The sequence below is a fragment of the Lontra canadensis genome, unplaced genomic scaffold, assembly GCF_010015895.1.
Source record: "Lontra canadensis isolate GAN:19392208 unplaced genomic scaffold, GSC_riverotter_1.0 scaffold34, whole genome shotgun sequence".
In the NCBI taxonomy this organism is placed as follows: domain Eukaryota; kingdom Metazoa; phylum Chordata; class Mammalia; order Carnivora; family Mustelidae; genus Lontra; species Lontra canadensis.
The window spans coordinates 16,578,653-16,599,944 of record NW_022631028.1 but is presented as its reverse complement, the minus strand read 5'-3'; the positions used below and the strand labels follow the sequence as shown (position 1 = coordinate 16,599,944).

Sequence of the window (21,292 nt, the reverse complement as noted above, 5' to 3'; positions counted from 1 at the left end):
TGCACAAAGGACAAAGAGACAAGAACAAAGACAGAGAGAGTCGGGGAAACTGGGAGCTCACAGGACAATGTTAAACCATAGCCTGTCTCCCCTTCCCCAACTTTCACCCCTCTCCATACTCTTATTTAAGTCACACTAGGTTCTCAGGCTAGACCTGACTGAATTTCTAAAAATAATATCACGGCCATTTGTGATCAGCTGTCAGTTTCGGGGTTACCTGGCATTTTGGCCCTCTTACTACATTTAAGAACTCTCCTCCTACCTTATGAACCTGCCTCCTGATAAAGCTACTTGCGTCTATGGATAATTTTCCCCCCAGCTTTCCTCTCTGCTAGAGCATGGATGCATAATCTAGGATGAACCAAACCTTTCCATGCAGAGGCAGTGATGCAAGAAAGCGGGATAGAGAACCATTCTGATAGGGAAAGGGAAACAGCTAAATGACTTTCCAATCAGAACAATTGTGTCTAGTGTTCAGAAACTGCATGTGGTCAACAGACTTACTCTGTGGTGTGAGTTTGGATGTGATTCTGGCAGCTGGTTAGCTTCCTTGTTCCAGCTTATTTCCTGAACCTGCTTATGTGTAGCCTTCTCAGAGACTCTGTGAGCTACCCAATATCCTTTCAACAAATTCCTTTCCACTAAGTCAGCTTTTTACTGCTTGCAACTAAGAAGGTTTATGGTGACCTTTAGGGAAGACTGATTTTTACTTCTGGTAGGTATACAGAACTAAGTTTTAACACAGGAGGAAAAAGAATAGGCTTTAAAGTCAGACATGGATTCGAAACCTGGTTGCACAACAGGTAATGTTGCCATGTAACCCTGAAGAACAACTATTCTAAAGGAGGGATAACCACAAACTTCATTATGTTGTTAGGATTATCTGAGATAACACACCTCAAGTATTTGACATTCATGAACTTGTAATAAGGCTAAAGCATGGTCCTTTGCCAACATTCTTCAGCTCAACAAATGGCACCACCGTCCATCTAACTTCATGAACCAGAAACAACTAGGAATTATTCTATCTCCTCTTCCAATCCATTACGAAGTCGGGTAGACAGCATTCCTAAATATCCCTAAAATCTGTATCCTTCTCATCATCTTGTCTATTACCACCCTAACCCATGGTACTGTAATTTGCCAAGACAACTTCAACAGCTTCCCAAAACTGCCCTCCTTATAGTGCCCCTTGCCACTTTAACCCATTCTTAAAATGAAATCACAATGACTTAAGTAATAAATCTGACATTTAAAATACTACAACAGTGAATGCCTGGGTGGCTCAGCTGGCCGGTCGGTGGAGCAGTTGAGCGTCTGATTCCTGATTTTTGGCTCAGGGTCATGGGGTCGGACACCCTCCCACTAGCTCTGTACTCAGGACAGTCTACTTCTCCTTTCCCCTCTGCTCCTCCCCTTCCCCCCACCCACACATGCTCTCTAATAAATTAAATCTTTAAAAAAAAAAAAAAAAAGGGGAAAGAAAAAAGAAACACTTCAGAAAAAAGCTTTAAAACTAGCAACAGTTTCCCACATAGTCCAGCCCAGCCTCCCTTTAGTACCCTAGCTGCCACATGGCTCACCACACTCTCCCCACCCTCTCACTCTGCTTTTGCTCTAGGGGGATTGGCCTCTTCTCAGTGCCTGCCTTCCTCCTACCAAAAGGCTTTGGTTACGGCTCTCTTTTCCTCACATGTCTACATATCCTCACCATTCAGCTCAAGCATCACTTCTTCGGAGAATCCTTCTTTCTTCCCCCAATCTAGATCAAATATCCCCTCCAATTTATAACTCTCATGGTCCCTGGTACCTCTCCCTCATAGCACTTATCAGAGCTGTATTATTCAAGTGATTTCATGGCATCTACCTTTCCTACTAAACCATAAGCTCCATGATGGCAGGAAGCATGCTTCTGTTCACTTCTGTTCATCACTGTATCCCCAGGATTGAGCACTGCTCCTATTGTATATAGTTTAATAACTAGCTGGTTAAGAAATTAATAAAAAGCACAGTACCCAGTATATGGCTAATATTGAGTTAAAAAGTCTTTTAAGATCTTAAGACATTTAACATAATAAATCATAATTTTAAAAATAACTCTTATAATCATATAAAATAACAAGAACTCCATACTTACTGGAATTCCTTGTAACTGTGGCTTATCTAGAAGATTATGTAGTTCATTTCGAGAGGCTTCTATCTTTTCACGATCAGCAGCATCTATCATATAACTTAAAAGAAAAAGCGACTTCAGTATCTCTAGTCTCCAAATTCTCTGATGGTCACAATTGGGGATGAAGATTTTTAATTTTCAAATTTACACTACTAAGGGGCACCTGGCTGGCTCAGTCAGAATAGCACGCGACTTCTGATTTTGGGATTTGAGTTTGGGCCCCATATAGGGTGTAGAGATTACTTAAATAAATAAATAAACAAACTTACTTTAAAAAAAGATTATCATCACTGAAATTGTTACTAATAAAGACCCAGATAAAGAAAAGCTCAGTACTCAAAAACACTTTTAAACAGACTATATTTAGATGCTAATATATGACAGTAAAGTATTTATAACCCTTAGCTCTTAGCAGCATAAACCAAAAAAACACCTAAAACTCTCATTTATGATTAAATTTGTCAAAGTTTCGTATTAATGGGATTACACTAATAAAGACTATTACTGCATGAAATAAAAATTGAGTCTTTGCAAGTATTAAAAACAAGTTTTTTCCCGGAAACCTAAATTGACCTTTTTAAGAAGCGCTTACACAATGGCATTGACTCCTCTGCAGTACCGTTCCCACATGCTTCGGAATCGGGGTTGTCCTCCTATGTCCCAAATCTTTAAATCAAGAGAGAATTTTTAATAAAGATATTTTAAGTAATACTTTGAAAGAAAAAGTAGCAGGAGAATAAAATCAGGCAGATACGCCCATTTCCACAATGTCAGAGCCAAATTACTCCTGAAAAACTTAAGCTGAAACAAGTTCTTAATCTAGAAGCTCTTGGGTCCACCACTAAATTTGAAGTTCATATTTCATATGTTTACACGGGATCTAATAAGTTCTACTAAAGAAAATTTTGTGCAATACCTCTTTGCTTGCTAACCAATAAATTTCTGTATTGAAAATATATCTTTAAGAGAACATTTTCAGCATGTACCGAACCAGGCATCATCCACAATCTATTAAGATTTAATTGTTTGACTGGGTATGCATTAATGCCTAATCATTTATAAATTTACTGTATCTATACGAAAGCTACTACCCACAATAATTCCATAGTTATGCCTACTCTGTAGGTACTATTCTGGACACTAGGCTACCTAAATGTCTTAAGTCATGATATTTGTCTTCAAGAGGCTTCCACTTTAGGTACAGACACCTGTAATATGCATTAAAAAAACCTATACATGAAAAATGAGAAGCTTCATTAGATGAGCTCCAGAAAGAATTTAGTAAGCAGCTTCTGTGAGCCATAGGAATTAGGTGAAAGGACTTTAAGGGCTCAATTACAAGTAGACTCCCATGAACTATAGAAGACACCCAAAAAGACTAAAATATAGCCCCTGGTAAACAATCCAACAGTCCAGGATTTAATTAAACCTGTCAAACTCATTCTCAAAACAAAATTATGTTTACCTAGTTAGCTTTCTTATTTCACAGTTTTAATTTCAGCACTTAGTAGCAAAGAAAGAGAAAGCTGGGTTACCATATATGTACCACAAATATAATATTAAATTACCAATATTATAAATAATAAATTATTTTTTAATATAAAATACTGTCCATGAGATAATATAATACCAATACAAATGTAATTCCAAATACAGGATCTCAAACATGGGATTTTTATTTCCTAGGAACATCTACATGCCAAATATAATTCTGCCAAGCATATGTTAAGTTTTTTTATGGCACTTAACATTTCAACTTACACATTCTGATATATGAAAGAAAAAAACAACTGATTTACATTTGTTTGGAATGTACCCATTCATGAGTTAAGAAGTACGAATAAGCATGTAAAAACAAAGGAACAGAAAAATCTGTAGCTGTGTATACTGACAATTTAAATCAAGTATGGCAAGAAGGTCACGTACCTTTATTGTGACGTTACCTTTAGTTACTTTCCTCATGTTAAAGCCCACTGTGGGTATCATATCTTCACTGAACTGACCTGACTGAACAAAAGAAAACATCTGAAGTTAATCAACATTTATTAAGACATGTAACATGGCATAAGCTTCAGGAATGAACAAGGCTTCTATAACCATTTCAGTATATAACTGATTTTTTAGTGGTGGTTAACAAATTGTCTTAAGAAAACATTCTTTATACATATGCCTGGGTGGCTCAGTCAGTTAAGTGTCCAACCCTTGATTTCAGCTGAGGTGATGATCTCAGGGTTGTGAGATCAATCCCCTCTTCAGTGGGCGTGGAGCCTGCTTAAAGATTCTCTTTCTCCCTCTCCCCTTGCTCCTACCCACTCTCCTTTAAAAAAACAAAAAAGAAAGAAAGAAAACATTCCTTTTAACCACAATTCTTGAAGAGATACATTATTTCCTTCATACAAACGCATATTCCCTTTAAAAAAAAAGATACTTTTAATAAGATTATAACTTCTTACATATTTCCTTAAGTTTAAAAAAGAAATATTACATATTACAACTATAAATGAAAATTTATTCATTTCCCACCTATATCTAAGTGTTAACAAAGTAGGAAATCAGAAGTAAAACGTCAAAGTTCTCCATTTTTAGCACTTAAATTATTTTGACAATTTACAACTCACTGCTAACTAGTTTTTCCAAGTCTGTCTTTTAAACAAGGCTTATAAAATATTTTGTCATTGTATAGGTTTTCCTTTTATGTAATCAATTCTGTTCTCTTTTTGGCTTATGACCTTATCATAAGATTAAAATATTTTCTAATAGTATTTAAATGCCCTTTTAAAATTTAAAATGTCCATCCATCTGGAGAAAGTTCCATTTTTCAATCATCTCACTCCTCATTTAAAAATCCACATTCCTAATTTGAAGTGATATGCCAAATGTCATACAGAGATACTTCTATATCTGAGTCAATACTTTTCCATTAATTAGTCTGTTTATTCCTAAATTAGGATTAAATGAATTACTGCATCTTATACAATTTCTGATTCTATATAGAAGATCAAAAATTTGGAATGCTTTCAAAACTGTCTTGGTTCATCACTCACATTCCAAATAAACTTTAGAAATTCATATTTCAGTTAAAATATTGACTAGAAGTATATTAACTATTAATCTGAGGACTACCCTATATCAATTCTTGATATTTAACCAGGATCAAGTTTCTCCATCCAGGCACATGGTTTGTTCATTTAAACATTCAAATCTTTTATATCCTTCACTATAAAGTATCATAATTCTCATAATAGCTTTCACATTTCTTATTTTTTTAAAGATTTTATTTATTTATCTGAGAGAGAGAAAGAGAACACAAGTAGAAGGTATGGGAGAAAGGACTGGGGGGCTAGGGAGAGAATCTCAAGAAGACTCCACACTGAGCACAGAATACAGTGCAGGGCTCAATCTCATCACCCTGAGATCATGACCTGCGCAGAAACCTCAGCAGGATCCCCAACCTGCTGAGTCATCCAGATGTCCCTCATATTCTTAATTTTGACTACAATTACAAACTACATCTAATGAATCACAGCTAATACTGACTTTATACTTTTATGTATTTATAAATTTTATTTACCAAATATTAATTTCTCAGTTGACCTGACTCTTGCTTTTTAGGTAAACAGCCCAGGATTAGGAAATCTCTCAACAAAGGAATGGTTAAACAAACAGGACTATTTTCAAGGCCCTAACACTGGCTGATTGTTTGCTGTGACCTTATGCTAGCCACACATGATTCTAAAAACTGTCTACAAGTCCTGAGCACAATGAATTACAATTTTACAAATTAATTTCCTCTAAATAACTCCAAAGTTCTACATTCCCCAACCCCGCTGCATTCAGTGGAATTCAGGCTGATTTCAGAAAAAAGATGTTAACCACAATCACTATTTTCACTTATATTAAACATTATCATTCTCAGAACTTTCACATATGATTTATATGTGAAAATCTAGTCATGACATCAAAAATACATGTATCAGAACTAGTAATGATACAAGAAAAATATAACCTGATTAAAAGGGAAGCAAAGGCAACAACTAAAGGCACTATCCATGAAAGCAACAATAAGGTGGACTTCCTTAAAATTAAAAACTGCTATACGAACAAGATTCAGAAGAGTTACAGAGTTAGAAAAGAGGCACAGAGTAAGAGAAAATATTTCTAAAAATATACATCCAATAAAGGACTATTATCCAAAATATACAAAGAACTCTTAAAACCTCAACAATATGAAAAAAAAAACCTAATTAAAAATGAGCCACAGACCTCAACTGATACTTCACCCAAGAAGATACAGAGATGGCAAATAAGCATACGAAAAGATACTGCACATTATATGTCATCAGGAAAATGTAAATTAAAATGAGATACCACTGGTACATTAGAGTAGCCAAAATCTGGTACCAAATGCTGGTAAGGATGTGGAACAACAGCAATTCTCACTCATTACTGGTGGGAATGCAAAACGGTATAGCCACTATCAGAGACAGTTTGGTGGTTTCTTACGAAACCAAATATACTCTTACCATTCAATCCAGCAAACATGCTCCTTCATATTTATCCAAAGATGTTGAAAACTTAAGTCCACACAAAAAACTGCACCTTAATGCTTACACCATCTTTATGCGTAACTGCTAAAACTTGGAAGCAACCAAAACGTAAGTAAATACATAGACTGTCATATCAAAGAAATGGAATATTATTCAATACCAGAAAGAAATGAAGCTACCAAACCACAAAAATCCATGAAGGAATCTTAAAAATATATCTAAATGAAAGACTCAATCTGAAAGGACTACATACTCTGGGATTCCAACAAAATGACTGAAAACATGACTCCAGCAATAGTCTGACAAAGGCAAAACTAGGGAAACAGTTAAGAAAATCAGTGGTCAAGAGGACTTGAAGGGGTGGAGAAGAAATGGAACATGCAGAGCACAGAGGAATTTTAGGCAGTTAAAAAAAAAATCTGTATGATACCATAATGATGGATATATATCATTATACATTTGTCCAAACCTACAGAATGTACAACACAAAGAGGGAAAAAATAATGTAAAACTATGGACTTTGGGTGATTATGACGTGCCAATGTTACGTGCATCGACTGTAACAAAGGTATCACTCTGGTGTGGGATGCTGATAATGGAGGAACCTGTGAATGTAGGGTCAGGAGGTATTTGGTAAACTTTGTACCTTCCCCTCCTTGATTATGCTGTGAACCTAAAACTGCTCTCTTAAAAAAAGAGAGAGAGAGAGAAGCAGGCTCCCCAATGAACAGGGAGCCTAATGTAAGGCTCGATCCCAGGACACCGGGATCATGACCTGAGCCGAAGGCAGGTGATTAACCAACTCAGCCACCCAGGTGCCCTGCTCTAAAAAAAAAAAATCTTAACAATAACTTTTTTTAAATGGGCAAAGGACTTGAAAAGACTTTTCTCCAAAGGAAATAAACAAATAGCTAATAAGAACATGAAAAGATGCTCAACATCACTAATCATTAGGGAAATGCTACAAAATCAAAACTACAAAAGAGATTACCCTCATACCCATTAGGATGGCTATTATCAAAAACAAAACAAAACAAAAAAGCCAAAAATAACAAGTTATAGTGAGGATACGGAGAAACTGTAACCCTGGTGCACTGCTGCAGGAATGTCAAATGGTGCAGCTGCTAAGGAAAACAGTATAGAAGTTCCTGAAAAGGTTAAAAATAGAATTACCACATGACCCAGAAATTCTACATCCCATTATAAACCCAAAAGCACTGAAAACAAGACTCAAAGAGATACCTGTATATCACGTTCACAGCAGCCTTATCCATAACAGCCAAAAGGTGGAAGACACCCAAAGGCAACTGGCAGATGAATGGATAAACAAGATGTGGTTTATTCCTGCAATGTAATACTATTCAGCCTTAAAAAAAAAAAAACAAACTTACTTATGCTAAAACACAGATGAACCTTTTGAAGACATTATACTATAATAATATAAATAAGCCAGATACAAAAAGACAAATACTATAATTCTACTCACATGAGAAACTAAAATAAAATAGTTAAATTCATAAAGACAGAAATAGAATGGTGTTTGCCAAAGGCTAGGGATAAGGGGGAAATAGGGAATAACTGCTTAGTGGGTATGGAATCTGTCTGAAATGATTACAAGTTCTAGGGGCGCCCAGGTAGCTGTCAGTTAAGCCTTCAACTTTTGGTTTTGGCTTAGGTCATGAACTCAGGTTTGTGGGATGCAGCACTGTGTCCGGCTCTGCGCTATGCTTGCTGTAGAGTCTGCTTGAGATTCTCTCCCTCTCCCTCTGTTCATCCTCCTGCTCGCTAGCTCTCTTTCTAGACGAATGAATAAAATCTTTAAAAAACAAAAAAAAGTTCTACGGATGTATGGTGGTGATGTACTTAATACTACTGAACTAATTATACACTTAAGAACAGTTAATATGTGGAATACAGCCATCAAAAAAAATCTTGCCATTTGCAGCAAAGTGGATGGAACTGGAGGGTGTTATGCTAAGTAGTCAGTCAATCAGAGAAAGACAATTATTGTATGATCTCGCTGATATGTGGAATTTAAGAAACAAAACAGCGGATCATGGAGGAAGAGAGGAAAAAATAAAACAAGTTGAAATCAGAGAGGAAGACAAACCATGAGAGACTCTTAAGCACAGGAAACAAACCAATGACTGCTGGAAGGTAGAGGGGTGGGGGATGGGATAACTGGGTGATGGACATTAAGGAGGGCACATGATGTCTGAGCACTGGGTATTATATAAGACTGATGGGGGCACCTGGGTGGCTCAGTGGGTTAAGCCTCTGCCTTTGGCTCAGGTCATGATCTCAGGGTCCTGGGACCGAGCCCCGCATCGGGCTCTCTGCTCAGCAGGGAACCTGCTTCCCTCTCTCTCTCTCTCTCTGCCTTCCTCTCTGCCTACTTGTGATCTCTCTGTGTGTCAAATAAATAAATAAAATCTTAAAAAAAAAAAGACTGATGAATCACTGACCTCTACCCTGAAACCAATATTACAATATATGTTAACTGAATTTAAATAAAAATTAATTAATTAAAAAAAAGTTGGGGCACTGGGTGGCTCAGCTGGTTGGACATCTGCCTTCAGCTCTGGTCGTAATCCCAGGGTCCTGTGTGGCTCAGGGAGTTAAGCCGCTGCCTTCGGCTCAGGTCATGATCCCAGGATCCTGGGATCGAGTCCTGCATCGGGCTCCTTGCTCGACAGGGAGCCTGCTTCTCTTTCTGCCTCTGCCTGCCACTCTTGCCTGCTTGAGCGCACTCGCTCGCTCTCTCTCTCTCTCTGACAAATAAATAAATAAATAAAATCTTAAAAAAAAAAGATTTCCTCTGTAATTGTATTATTATAGTAAGTTTTAATTATTTCTGAAGTGAGGTCCATGTAAGATATGCCTTATTTGTTTGGTATCATTAGGAAATAGGTGTTTTACAAAATGGTTGCTAAGCTTTTTAAATGCCAAAACTTTTAAACTAGCTTCCACAGGAAGCTTTCTAAAATGCATTACATACTTAGGGCATCTGGGTGGCTCTCTCTTTCTCAAATAAGTAAAACCATTAAAATAAATTTAAAAATAGTAAAATGCAATACATACTTAGCTAACTTCTGACACATAATTTATGGGACATAATTCAATGTGTTCTTGGTATTTCAAGTTACTTCATCAATTGTAAAACAAGAAAATGAAGATAATTCTTAAGGGCCCTTCTGGCAATAAAATTTAATGATTGTAAACATCAATTATAGTGCCATCCCATGATAAAATAAGTAGGGGCCTGCAGATCCTCAACTTAGATATTCCTTCATCTCCTTTACCGATACTTCTTACTGGTGGCAGAAGCTAACTATAACTTTCTCTAATTGTTGCTAGTACTCATCTGCAATGGCTGAAAATTAGGTAATCAAGTCCTTGGGGGTGTGTGTGTGTGTGTGTGTGTGTGTGTGTGTATGAAAATTTTATTTATTTATTTGATAGACAGAGATCACAAGTAGGCAGAAAGGCAGGCAGAGGGCGGGGAAGCAGGCTCCCTACTGAGCAGAGAGCCAGATGCGGGGCTTGATCCCAGGACCCTGAGATCATGACCTTAGCCGAAGGCAGAGGCTTAACCCACTGAGCCACCCAGGCGCCCCAGTCCTTGGGTTTTTAATCCAAAAACATCTCGAGTACAGAAATACGTTTAATAAATATTTAACTGTGATGCATGGATTTTGTGGTGTAACTACTTTATAGACCTGAAAGTATTTCAACTTCTTCTCCCTAGTGTCAAATCTTAATCTTCACTTTTCAAAGCTTGTGCTGAATGATTAAACCACTAAGTTGGCAATTGTTCTTTAGGTAACTCAGAATTTATTTCTATGCTGTCAAAATGCTGCTACACTGAGACAAGCAACTTAGGAAGCAAACAGATACTTGAAAAAGTACTAGTTAATTGTGTATCCTCTTAAACAAATTTAACACTTAAATAACACCAAATATTGGTCTTAGCACTCAGTGATTTTGTGACGATGGAAAGAACTGTAGTCAACTACACACACCCTATAAACCAAAGTCTCAAGGCAATATTCCCAGAATTTGTTTAGTTGGGCAAAATAAATCTGAAGCAAAACAGGTGGTAAAAAGAAGACTATCCTTTCAATCTGAGAATCTTACTACCAGTTTTGCCACTTACTAACCACATGCAAATCATTTTACCTTTGGAATGAAGCTACCTTATCGAGAAGAGGAAGGAATTGGAGTATGTCTAAAGTCACTTCCAGCTCTACCATTTAGGGTCTTATGTATTATTCACAGGCCTCTCATTTAAAATATAGTTAAGCAAGAGATAAATGCCTACAACAGTAGAATAATGTGGCTCTCTCTTCCCAAAATTCCTTGGTATATGAAAGGCTAAAGCAAACCTGTCCCAGAAAATTTTCCTTTAGTGCTAACTCACATGTAGAATTGGGGAGAATACAGTGAAAATATTCATACACTACAGTGCTTTAAAGCAGGGATTCTAAATTAATTAGGTTAGATTTTACAGTTGCTCTTTTAAATGCACAGATATGCAGAAATCAAGTATTACCCCATGAAGAAATAAGCTTCTCTTTGCTTCATCTGTCCATCTACAGTAGCAATCCAATCCAGTCTAATATACTTGAAAAGACAAATGGAAAAATACCAGCTTTGACAAATAACTCAGAGTATTCTCACAGAAGACCTGGTTATCAAGCTACTCTGGAAAGACAGAATGCAGTAAGGAGCATGACAAATGCCTCATATAAATTTCTTTTCTTGGCGAGAAGAGACTTTTACCTGCTAAACAGAAGAGTCTCTTGTTTTTTAAACAACACACACTACAACTCGACTGTGCAACTGCCAAAATTCACACATTTGCTAAGTGAAAATATATGGCCAATAAATATACAAGTTAGTCATTTTTCTCTCCAAAAACCTTTAACATAACATAAAATTATTATTACCAATACTAATTTTTCTAGTTAATAGCATCATTATGTATTTCACTACTAAATGGAATTATTGGTAATATTACTCTTTTATTTCAATTTACATTAGTAAGAAAAAACAATGACAACCTATTTTTTGCTGGTGAAGTATTTAAAATGAAAGGTAGATTTTGGGGAAATCTTGATGAGGAGGAAGCTTAAAGTATATCACCACAAACTCCTCTTCGAGGAAAAAAACTAGTAATGACACAATTGAGAAATTAGACAACATCTTGAATGAGTGATCAAAATCAACAGATGAAGCTCAGATGGACATCACGTGCCTACAGAAGTAATACCATGAAAAGGAAACAATATCCCCCATATAGTACTATTTCAGCTGAGAATGCATAAACTAAATCTAATCTTGAGGAAACATCAGACAAAGCCAAAATGAGAGACATTCTATTAAATGGGAGAGGGAATAATTCTGACAAATGTCAATATTATAGAAGATAAAGGAAGGCTGTGAAAATGTTTCAGACTAGAGAGGGCTCAAGAGACCTAACTAAAGGCAAATCCTGACCCTAGACTGGATCCCACCCTGGTGGGTAAATATGCTATGAATAACATTATTGGGCCAACTAAGCAGCAGTAGATAAAATCATTTTTTAATGTCATAAAGTTGGTAACAAAAATAGTCATGTAAGAAAACATTTCCAATCTTGAAAAATACACATTTGGAAATAAAGGGCCATGGTACATATAGCTTACCTATGTAAAGTGACACACAGAATACACAAATCATAAAGCAAATGAAGTAAATGTTTATAGTCTGATCTCAGTACAAAGGTTACACAATGTTCTTTGAAACGCTTTTATTCCTACAACTTTTTTGTAAATCTGAAATTATTTTCAAACAATACATTTTTAAAATGCCAATTTTTAAATTGGGATAATCAAATATCACCATCTCCTACATTACAGCAATGACAACTGGAATTAGAAGATAAATCAGCCATGCCACTATTACCTATTTACTACAACAGTAAAACTCATGAATACACTCAATCATCAGGAATTCTAACAAGTTCAGGAACAAGTCATTGGTAACCTTGTTCTATCCTTTAATATTCTAAAAGGACACTCATTTACAGATGTCTTCTAATAGAAAAATCCATGTTTTATATTTCATAGTTTTGGTATAAAATAAAATCCTCTGGGCTTTGAGACTGGCATTTTAAAATCTACTCCAATGTTTCAATATTTATTTATAACCTGGGAAATGAATTAAGATACTATGTTCTACATCTAGGCTTCTCTTAGTTTTTAGAACCAAACATATTTTCCTTTTCTTTCTAACCACTTCAGAATTACCACTGTGAAGACAAACATTATATCTGAGGCAATCTCTTTTTAAGGGGCTAGAAAAGATTATCATTCACTATAGTAGCACTTCAAGAATTAGGAATATAATGTTCCATTTTCTCCCAATTTTAGAACTCTGGACAGTATCTTTAATAATTTCTCAAAAGACAACAATCTGTTCTCAGTTTAATGTGCAAATCTGGACTTACTTCCAATTACAGATATAACTCATTCCCAAAGACAGTCAGTTTGAAAGCACACGTTAAAAAATTTGTTGGCTCAGTTAGGCAACTGCCTTCGACTCAGGTCATGATCTCCAGGTCCTGAAATCGAATCCCACATGGGGCTCCCTGCTTGACAGGAAGTCTGCTTCTCTCTCTTCCCCTCTACTCCTCCTGCCCATTCTCTCTCTCACACACAAATAAATAAATAAATCTTTTAAAAAATTGTTTGGACAATTCAATCTTATTAAGCAAAGAACTTCTCTCAAAATTCCAGTGGGCTTCTCTGTGGGTTGGTTTGCTCAGGGAAGAGAGAGTCTCTTTAGTACTTACCACAGAGAATTAAGAAGCATCCTAAAAATTATAAATTTCAGGTTCCTCAGGGACATAATCAAGTAAGGCCTCTTTTCTTCAAATGGCCCAAATTCTCAAAATGGGCCACTGTTCTAAATAAACTAATTTTTTTAGAAATTATTTTTAGAAATTATTTTTCTGAAGTAAATAATAACTTTCCACAAAATCATAAAATTTCAAGATTATCCTTCAAAAAAAATGATGCGACTTTCAACAATGACTCCAAAAAAACTTTTAACTCTTCAAGAAACACTAGCTAAAGAAGTAACAGCATTCTTAGGCTCTTGCATAGACAGGTCCCCTGTGTAGATAGTGGTCTGGATGCCAATGTTTTTCATCTGCTCTGGCAATTCAGATCAACTGGCAGGGGTTTCCACCTGGGCTCAGTGAGGATGTGCTCTTCCATCTGTGTTATCTACACAGATGAGGGAAAAGTGGTTACAGCTCTCGGGCTTGGCATTTATGAACTCTGGCCTAGAGGTTCTGCAGTAGGCAAGGCAATTATAAAAGCCTGTTTCACACATGACCCAATCATCGCCAGCATCCATCAACAATGAATGTGTATTATACCGATTCACAAACACCTATACTGTTCACCCTTTCCTCTATGGTCATAAACCACAACGCTACTTTGCCTCCGCTTTTACTCATTCATTTATTTATTCATTCACTTATTCAAACAACAGATAGAAAGAAAAGAAACTAGGAAACAAATATAAAAATATCCCACAATAAACATATGTCATTTAAAACAAAGGAGATAATATGGGATGACTGGGTATCCAGGAAGACCTGTGTGAAGTAGTGACATTTAAGCATCCAAAGATAATTTAAAATCTACATGGGATAATAGGCCAGCTTCTGCAGATAACCTACCTGCTGTGCTTCTTGAGTATCAGTAAGGAAATCGAAATTTCAGTTCCAGCTATGCCACTTTTGAATGCATACAGATACATACAACTTTGAACAAGACTTGCTCAGAATGCAAAGGTTCTACCTCCTCTCTCCTTATAGCTGCTTCTCCTAAGGGTGTATATATATAGCTACTTCACTTCCTCCATTTCCTCAAGTGCCAACTACTCCCTTCTCTTCGCCTTTCTTCTTTCCTGAGTCTCAAAAGCTACTGTAGATAGTTTCTGCTGCCAAATAGCAGGCCTTTAATAACAAGGGCATTCCTTTCATCTCTGAGGCAAACAGACCCATAAGATGTAATATTTAATTCCTAACTGCTGTCCTGGTCCTCACAAACCACTCAAGCATTGCCTCTGTGCCCACAGAGGCGCTCTTGATAGACTTCTCCACCAAGGAATAACACCACCTGAATCTAAGGGTCCAGAAAGGCAAGTCTCTAGGTTTTCCTGTTAAAATTGCCAGTACGTGGTTTGTTTTGTTTTGTCCTTTATTAATGTTGTTAAATTTATGGTAACTTGGCAAGCAATCAAGTTTGCCTTGGGAGGACTGGAGGTGAATAGCTCATTTACTGGTAGGTTTTTACATTGTTAGGATATATATATAACATCCCGAACAGTAGCAACGTGGATTTTAAAATAGCTCTTTTTGGGTGGCAACAATAAAACTGAGCGGAAGACATGTTTTCTTTGACACTAGGGTTTGAAAACTAAATATAACGGAGAAAAATTCTCCAAATAAGAACTTTTTAAAAGCATAATGGCAAAGGAACTCTAACTACTAATTAAATGCCTGTCATTCCATTTCAACTCATTTTAAACAACTAATTAATCCTTATTTCTTGCTATTACCAATAGGGCTACTTTGAGGCAATCTCCTTCACAAAGATAACTCTTGAGGATTCAAATGTTCTCAAAACCACAGTTTCAATTAGGAGTCTGAAAATTCTCATCTCTGCTAACCTCTATTCCTGAAAAAAATTCATTTCAAAAGGTCTCTAATGACTATTTCCTATGTTCAATATACCTTTTCATTAACAGTACTTTAATAATGGTTTTACTAAATCTATATCCAAAGAACTGCTGAAGGAAAACTCAACTTGCTTGTCTATAAAACAATTTGCTAGTGAACATCCCTAATCAAACACATAGACCACAACTCAGAGACATCACAATGCATTTTCACAAAGATACACAGACATCATAACAATGCAGTAATAATGTGAAGAGGGACCAAAAGAAGTCAGTGCTACAGACCTTTAGCAAATATAGTTTTGCTAACTGGTCAAGTCACTAATATGCCTGGATGTATTTCCCATAAGCATCAAGGGTCCACCATAAATGTTGAATAAACATCTGTGTCTTCATATAAAAAAACTAATACTAATCTTCACATAGGAGCTAAAGCAGAAAAAATTAGTATACTGTCACATTTTCAGGCCCTAATACTATTCTAACGATTGGTCCTTAGGCATTTCAACTACTTTTTTTTTTTTAACTTTTCTCTCTTAAATACTTTTTCATAAAGAAAGTGATTTTCTATATTTCAAAGTTTCTTTACCTCCTTCTGGGAAAAATTGGGTATTTATGAAATAGAATGAGAAGAACTCATGTGACCTGCTCTGTGTGCATGTTTAGCTTTTTTAAAAAGAAATTACAGGGACGCCTGGGTGGCTCAGTTGGTTAAGCGGCTGCCTTCGGCTCAGGTCACGATCCCAGTGTCCTGGGATCGAGTCCCACATCGGGCTCCTTGCTCAGCGGGGAGCCTGCTTCTCCCTCTGCCTCTGCCTACCACTCTGTCTGCCTGTGCTCATGCTCTCTCTCTCTTTCTCTAACAAATAAATAAATAAAATCTTTAAAAAAAAAAAAAAAGAAATTACAGAAAGTTTCCTTCAAATCCCAAAACAGGCTTCTATGACTAAATTAAAAGGGGGGTTCCTAGAACTATCCAAATGCTATAAATCAACGCTGTATGTATAACAAAAGTCCTTTAGTCATAAAAAAGAAACTGCTTTAGGGAAAGGCTTCATCATATGCAACAAAATTTTAACCTACAAACAGTATACTGAATTTCATATTCTTTAAAACAAAGTAACAGGCCAACCCTTTATTAAAATCTATTAAAGCCAGAATCAGAAGAAAAATTAAAATTTTAATGTAATTAATAAAGCCCATCCTACAGAAGTAAAATGGCTAATAATCATTTCAGTACAGTTCAGTCGAGTTATTATAAGAGGTCCCATTCATTTTCTCATATAACGGATGTCAAAACACAATGAAATAGAAGTACTGTTAGTCTGGTTGTTATGAAGAGACTCTGGAGACAGTTATACTAGGTTTTAACTCTCGTCTTACCACTTGCTTAGCTGTACATCCCCCTCACACATTCCTTAATTCTGCAATAACTCACTTTTCCCAAATATAAAATGGAGATAACAGTTTCTAACTCACAGAGCTGTTTAAAAATTCTATCAATTTTAAAAATTAAATCAATTAAAACACATACAGCACTTACAAAAATGCCTTCTTTAGAAACAGGTACAGGGAAAGCATTTAATATCTGCTACCATCATCATTACAGAGAGTCCATTAAATGTGATATAATGCTGAAAACCAATGCACAGGGTTCTGGGTAAGATTAGGTACGCACACTCTACCCTCTCCACTGAATGTAACCAAAAACCCTGGACAAGGGCTCATGGGTGCCTCAGTTGATTGGTGACTGCCTTCAGCTCAGGTCATGATCCTGGAGTCCTGGGACTGAGTCCCGCATCCGCATCAGGCACTCTGCTCAGCAGGGAGTCTGCTTCTCCCTCTGACCCTCCCTTTCTCATGCTCTCTCTCAAATAAAAAAATAAAATCTTAAAAAAAAAAAAAAAACCAATTAAAAAAAAAAACAAAAAAAAAAACCCTGGACAGCATGCATGCAGCAGCTGGGGCTCTAAAAAGTAAGTTGAAGCAGGCAGATTAGAAAAGGAAATCAGAACTCAAAGCACAAGCAATCTGGTGCTATTTCCTGGTTGTTTTCTTTCCTCCCAATCTCCCTGGCTGGATGAAAGGCAACCCAATTGCCAGAAATATATAGCAAGCATGAACAGAAAAGCCTCCAAAAGAAGCACCTTCTCCTTTGAGTCTGAGGAGTGTGTGTGTGTGTGTGTGTGTGTGTGTGTACTGGGGGGAAAGGGCAAGGGGACAATGGCAGGAGGAAAAGACAAGCGTAGGAAAAGTCCCCTGGGTTTTTTCCCCTTTCTCCTGCCACAGCCTCCAGGCAAAACCAAGCCTGCAAGCTATGAGCATCTATGGCACCTATGAGCAGGCAGGATCCTCTCTAACCGTAGCAACCCTGGTCCAAAAATGCTTGGTGGTGGTGGGAGGGCCATGGATAGAGAGAGGAATCTCTGTTGATTATTTTTTTGTCTATTCTCTAGGCCTCTGAGATAGAGTCAGTTGAGGGAAGAACACAGCAAAGGAGGGATAATAAAGCCCAGGTTTGTAGACAGAAGATCAGCAAAGTGGGAAAAGGGCTGTGAGCGACAGTAGGGGGAAATTTGCAAAGGAAACATCTAGAGAAACAGACCCCACAAAGTTGTATGGGAACTCCTGGGCTCATCCCTAAACTGTGATATGTGGATCTGATCCTAAAGAATACATCAAAGGCCTTGAGAATTAAGCTACGAAGTAAATAACTTGCCAGGTTTCTGGTTAACGCCCTACAAAGTATGTAGCCAGGAATGATCCAAACAGTACTACTGAGGTTCTGAAAACCAGAATGACATTAGAAACAAAGCCCACAGAAGAAGGCAGGCTGGATCTTTTGGCCTGAACCTAACTGGGTCAAATGCACACTAAAACAAAACAAGTCATTTTACATAGAATGTAAACAAAACTCAGAGGTTCGTAATATTCAAAGTGTCCAAAATAACTGAACATATGAATAATCAAGAAAATTCAACAACTACCAAAAAGGAAAAAGTCACTGAATAGATGCCAACATCAAGATGACCCCAATGTTGGAAATATGAGACTATCATCATCATGCTCCAAGGATGAAATGAATGTAATAGGAAGTTTCAGCAGGTAAACAAAAGCTGTAACATAGAACCAAATGAAAATCTTAGATCTAAAAAATACAGTAACAAAACAAACCTCATCAGATGGGCTCAAGAGAAGAATGGAGAGGACAGAGGAAAAAGTCAATGAACCTGAAGATAAAGAAATAAGAATTATCCAACCGGAAAAAAAAGGGAGAAAAAAAAGAGAGGAAAAAGAAAGAGCCAAGCCTCAAGGATCTGTAAGACAATTTAAAAAGGTCCATGGAGCGTCTGGGTGGCTCAGTGGGTTAAAGCTTCTGCCTCTGGCTCAGGTCACAATCCCAGGGTCCTGGGATCGAGCCCTGCATTAGGCTCTCTGCTTGGCCAGGAGCCTGCTTTCCCCTCTCTCTCTGCCTGCCTCTCTGCCTACTTGTGATCTGTCAAATGAATAAATAAATAAATAAAGCTTTAAAAAAAAAATTTTTTTAAAGGTCTAATATTCATGTCATTGAAATCCCAGAATAAGAGAAAGAGAATGAAATCACAAAATACCGGAAAAGTCAAAGCAATCTTGAGGAAAAAGGCTTTACACTCCCTGACTTCAAATTCTAGTACAAACTATAGTCAAACCAGTATGATATTGGCATAAAAAAGACCCACCAATCAATGAAACAGAAGAGCAACCAGAAATAAACCCATGCATAATTGGTCAATTAATTTATGATAAAGGACCCCTAGAATGTACAATGGGGAAATGACAGTTTCTTCAATAAATGATGTTGGGGAAACTGCCACTATCTTACATCACATATAAAATTAACTCAAAATAAAGACTTGACCATAAAACTCCTAGAAGAAAATATACAGGTGGTAAGCTCCTTGATACAGGTCTTGAGAATTTTTTTTGAATCTTGACACAAAATCAAAAATAAAAATTGAGAGTACATGGGGCCACCTGGGTGGCTCAGTGGGTTAAAGCCTCTGCCTTTGGCTCAGGTCATGATCCCAGGGTCCTGGGATCGAGCCCCGCATCGGGCTCTCTGCTCAGCGGGAAGCCTGCTTCCCCCTCTCTCTCTGTCTGCCTCTCTGCCTACTTGTGATCTCTGTCTGTCAAATAAATAAAAAAATTAAAAAAATAAAAAATAAAATAAAATAAAAATTGAGAGTACATGAAACTAAAAAGCTTCTGCACAGCAGAGGAAACCAACATCAAAATGAAAAGACAACTTACTGAATGGAAGAAAATATTTGCAAATCATATATGCAATAAAGGGCTGGTATCCAAAATATGAAGAACTTATACAATAACAATCTACTTTTTTTTTAAAAAGTCCAAAGACCTGAAAAGATATTTTTCCAAAGAAGATATGCAGATGGCCATCAGAAACATGAAAAGGAGTTCAACATCACTAATCATCAGGGAAATGTAAAGCAAAACCAAGTGTAAATCAAAACCTCACACTTGTTGGAATGGCTATTATCAAAAAGATAAGACATAATAAATGTGGGCAAAGATAGGGAGAAAAGGGAACTCTTCCTTATTGATTGGAATGTAAATTGGTACTACTGGCCTCTATGGAAAACAGTACGGAAGTTCCTCAGAATTAAAGACAGAACTACTAAATGATCCAGCAATTCCACTTCTGGGTATACCTGAAGAAACTGAAAATACTAAAAATATACACATCCCACTTTCATTGTAACATTATTTACAAAAGTCAAGAGCCACCCAGGTGGGGGAGAACAAAATAAATCCAAAACAAACAGAAGCAAATAGTAAGAGTAGTAATCATTAATATCGAACACGAAATCCACAGAAGTGAATCAATGGAACCAAAAGCTGATTCTCAAAAGACAACTAAAACTGATAAATGGACAGAAAAAAACAGGGGATACAAAAATTACCAGTATCAATAATGAAGGAAGGGATATCACTAAACTCTGTAGATTTAAAAGTATTGTAGGAAATAATACAAACTCTATGCACATAAATTCAACAACCCCACTGAAATGGACCAATTTCTTGAAAGTCACAACCTATCAAAACTAAGCAGGAAGAAAAAAACTGAACAGTCCTCTGTCAATTAAAGAAATGTAATTAGTGATTTTAAATTCCCTTTTGGGGGGGGGGGGGAGGTTTTTTTTTTTTTTTTATGTAATCACTACCGTCAATGTGAGACTCACACTCACAACCCTGAGATCAATAGTCACATGCTCCACCAACTGAGCCAGTCAGGCACCAAGATTTTAATATCTCTTTAAACAATCTCCAGACCCAGGGGTGCCTGGGTGGCTCAGTGGGTTAAGCCTCTGCCTTCGGTTCAAAGTCATGATCTCAGGGTCCTGGGATCAAGCCCCACATAGGACTCCCTGCTCAGCAGGGAGCCTGTGTTCCCCACCCCACACACCTGCCTCTCTGTCTACTTGTGATCTCTCTCTCCAACAAGTAAATAAATCTTAAAAAAAAAATCTCCAGACCCAGATGGTGTCACTGGTGAATTCTACCAAACATTTTACTTTTAAAGATTTTATTTATTTGTCAGAGAGAGAGAGTGAGTGAGTGAGCACAAGCAGGGAAAGTGAAAGACAGGGGGAGAAGCAGGATCCCTGATGAACAAGGAGCCCAATGCAAAACTTGGTCCTGAGCCGAAGGCGGATGATTTAACCCACTGAGCCACCCAGGTGTCCCCTACCAAACATTTAAATAAAAAATAACACCAGTTCTACATAATCTCTTCCCCAAAAATACAAGAGAAGAGGCAAGAATATTTCCCAAC

The 21,292-nt window shown here is 37.0% G+C and overlaps 1 protein-coding gene across 1 annotated transcript in view; it reads right to left on the bottom strand.

Annotated features, from left to right (window-relative positions):
- Nucleotides 1–21,292, bottom strand: part of ARL8B (ADP ribosylation factor like GTPase 8B) — a 47,331-nt gene that overhangs the window by 8,489 nt on the left and 17,550 nt on the right. The window contains 3 exon segments of the mRNA XM_032867452.1: nucleotides 2,138–2,231; nucleotides 2,766–2,839; nucleotides 4,100–4,180. Coding sequence (XP_032723343.1) covers nucleotides 2,138–2,231; nucleotides 2,766–2,839; nucleotides 4,100–4,180 — 249 coding nt within the window.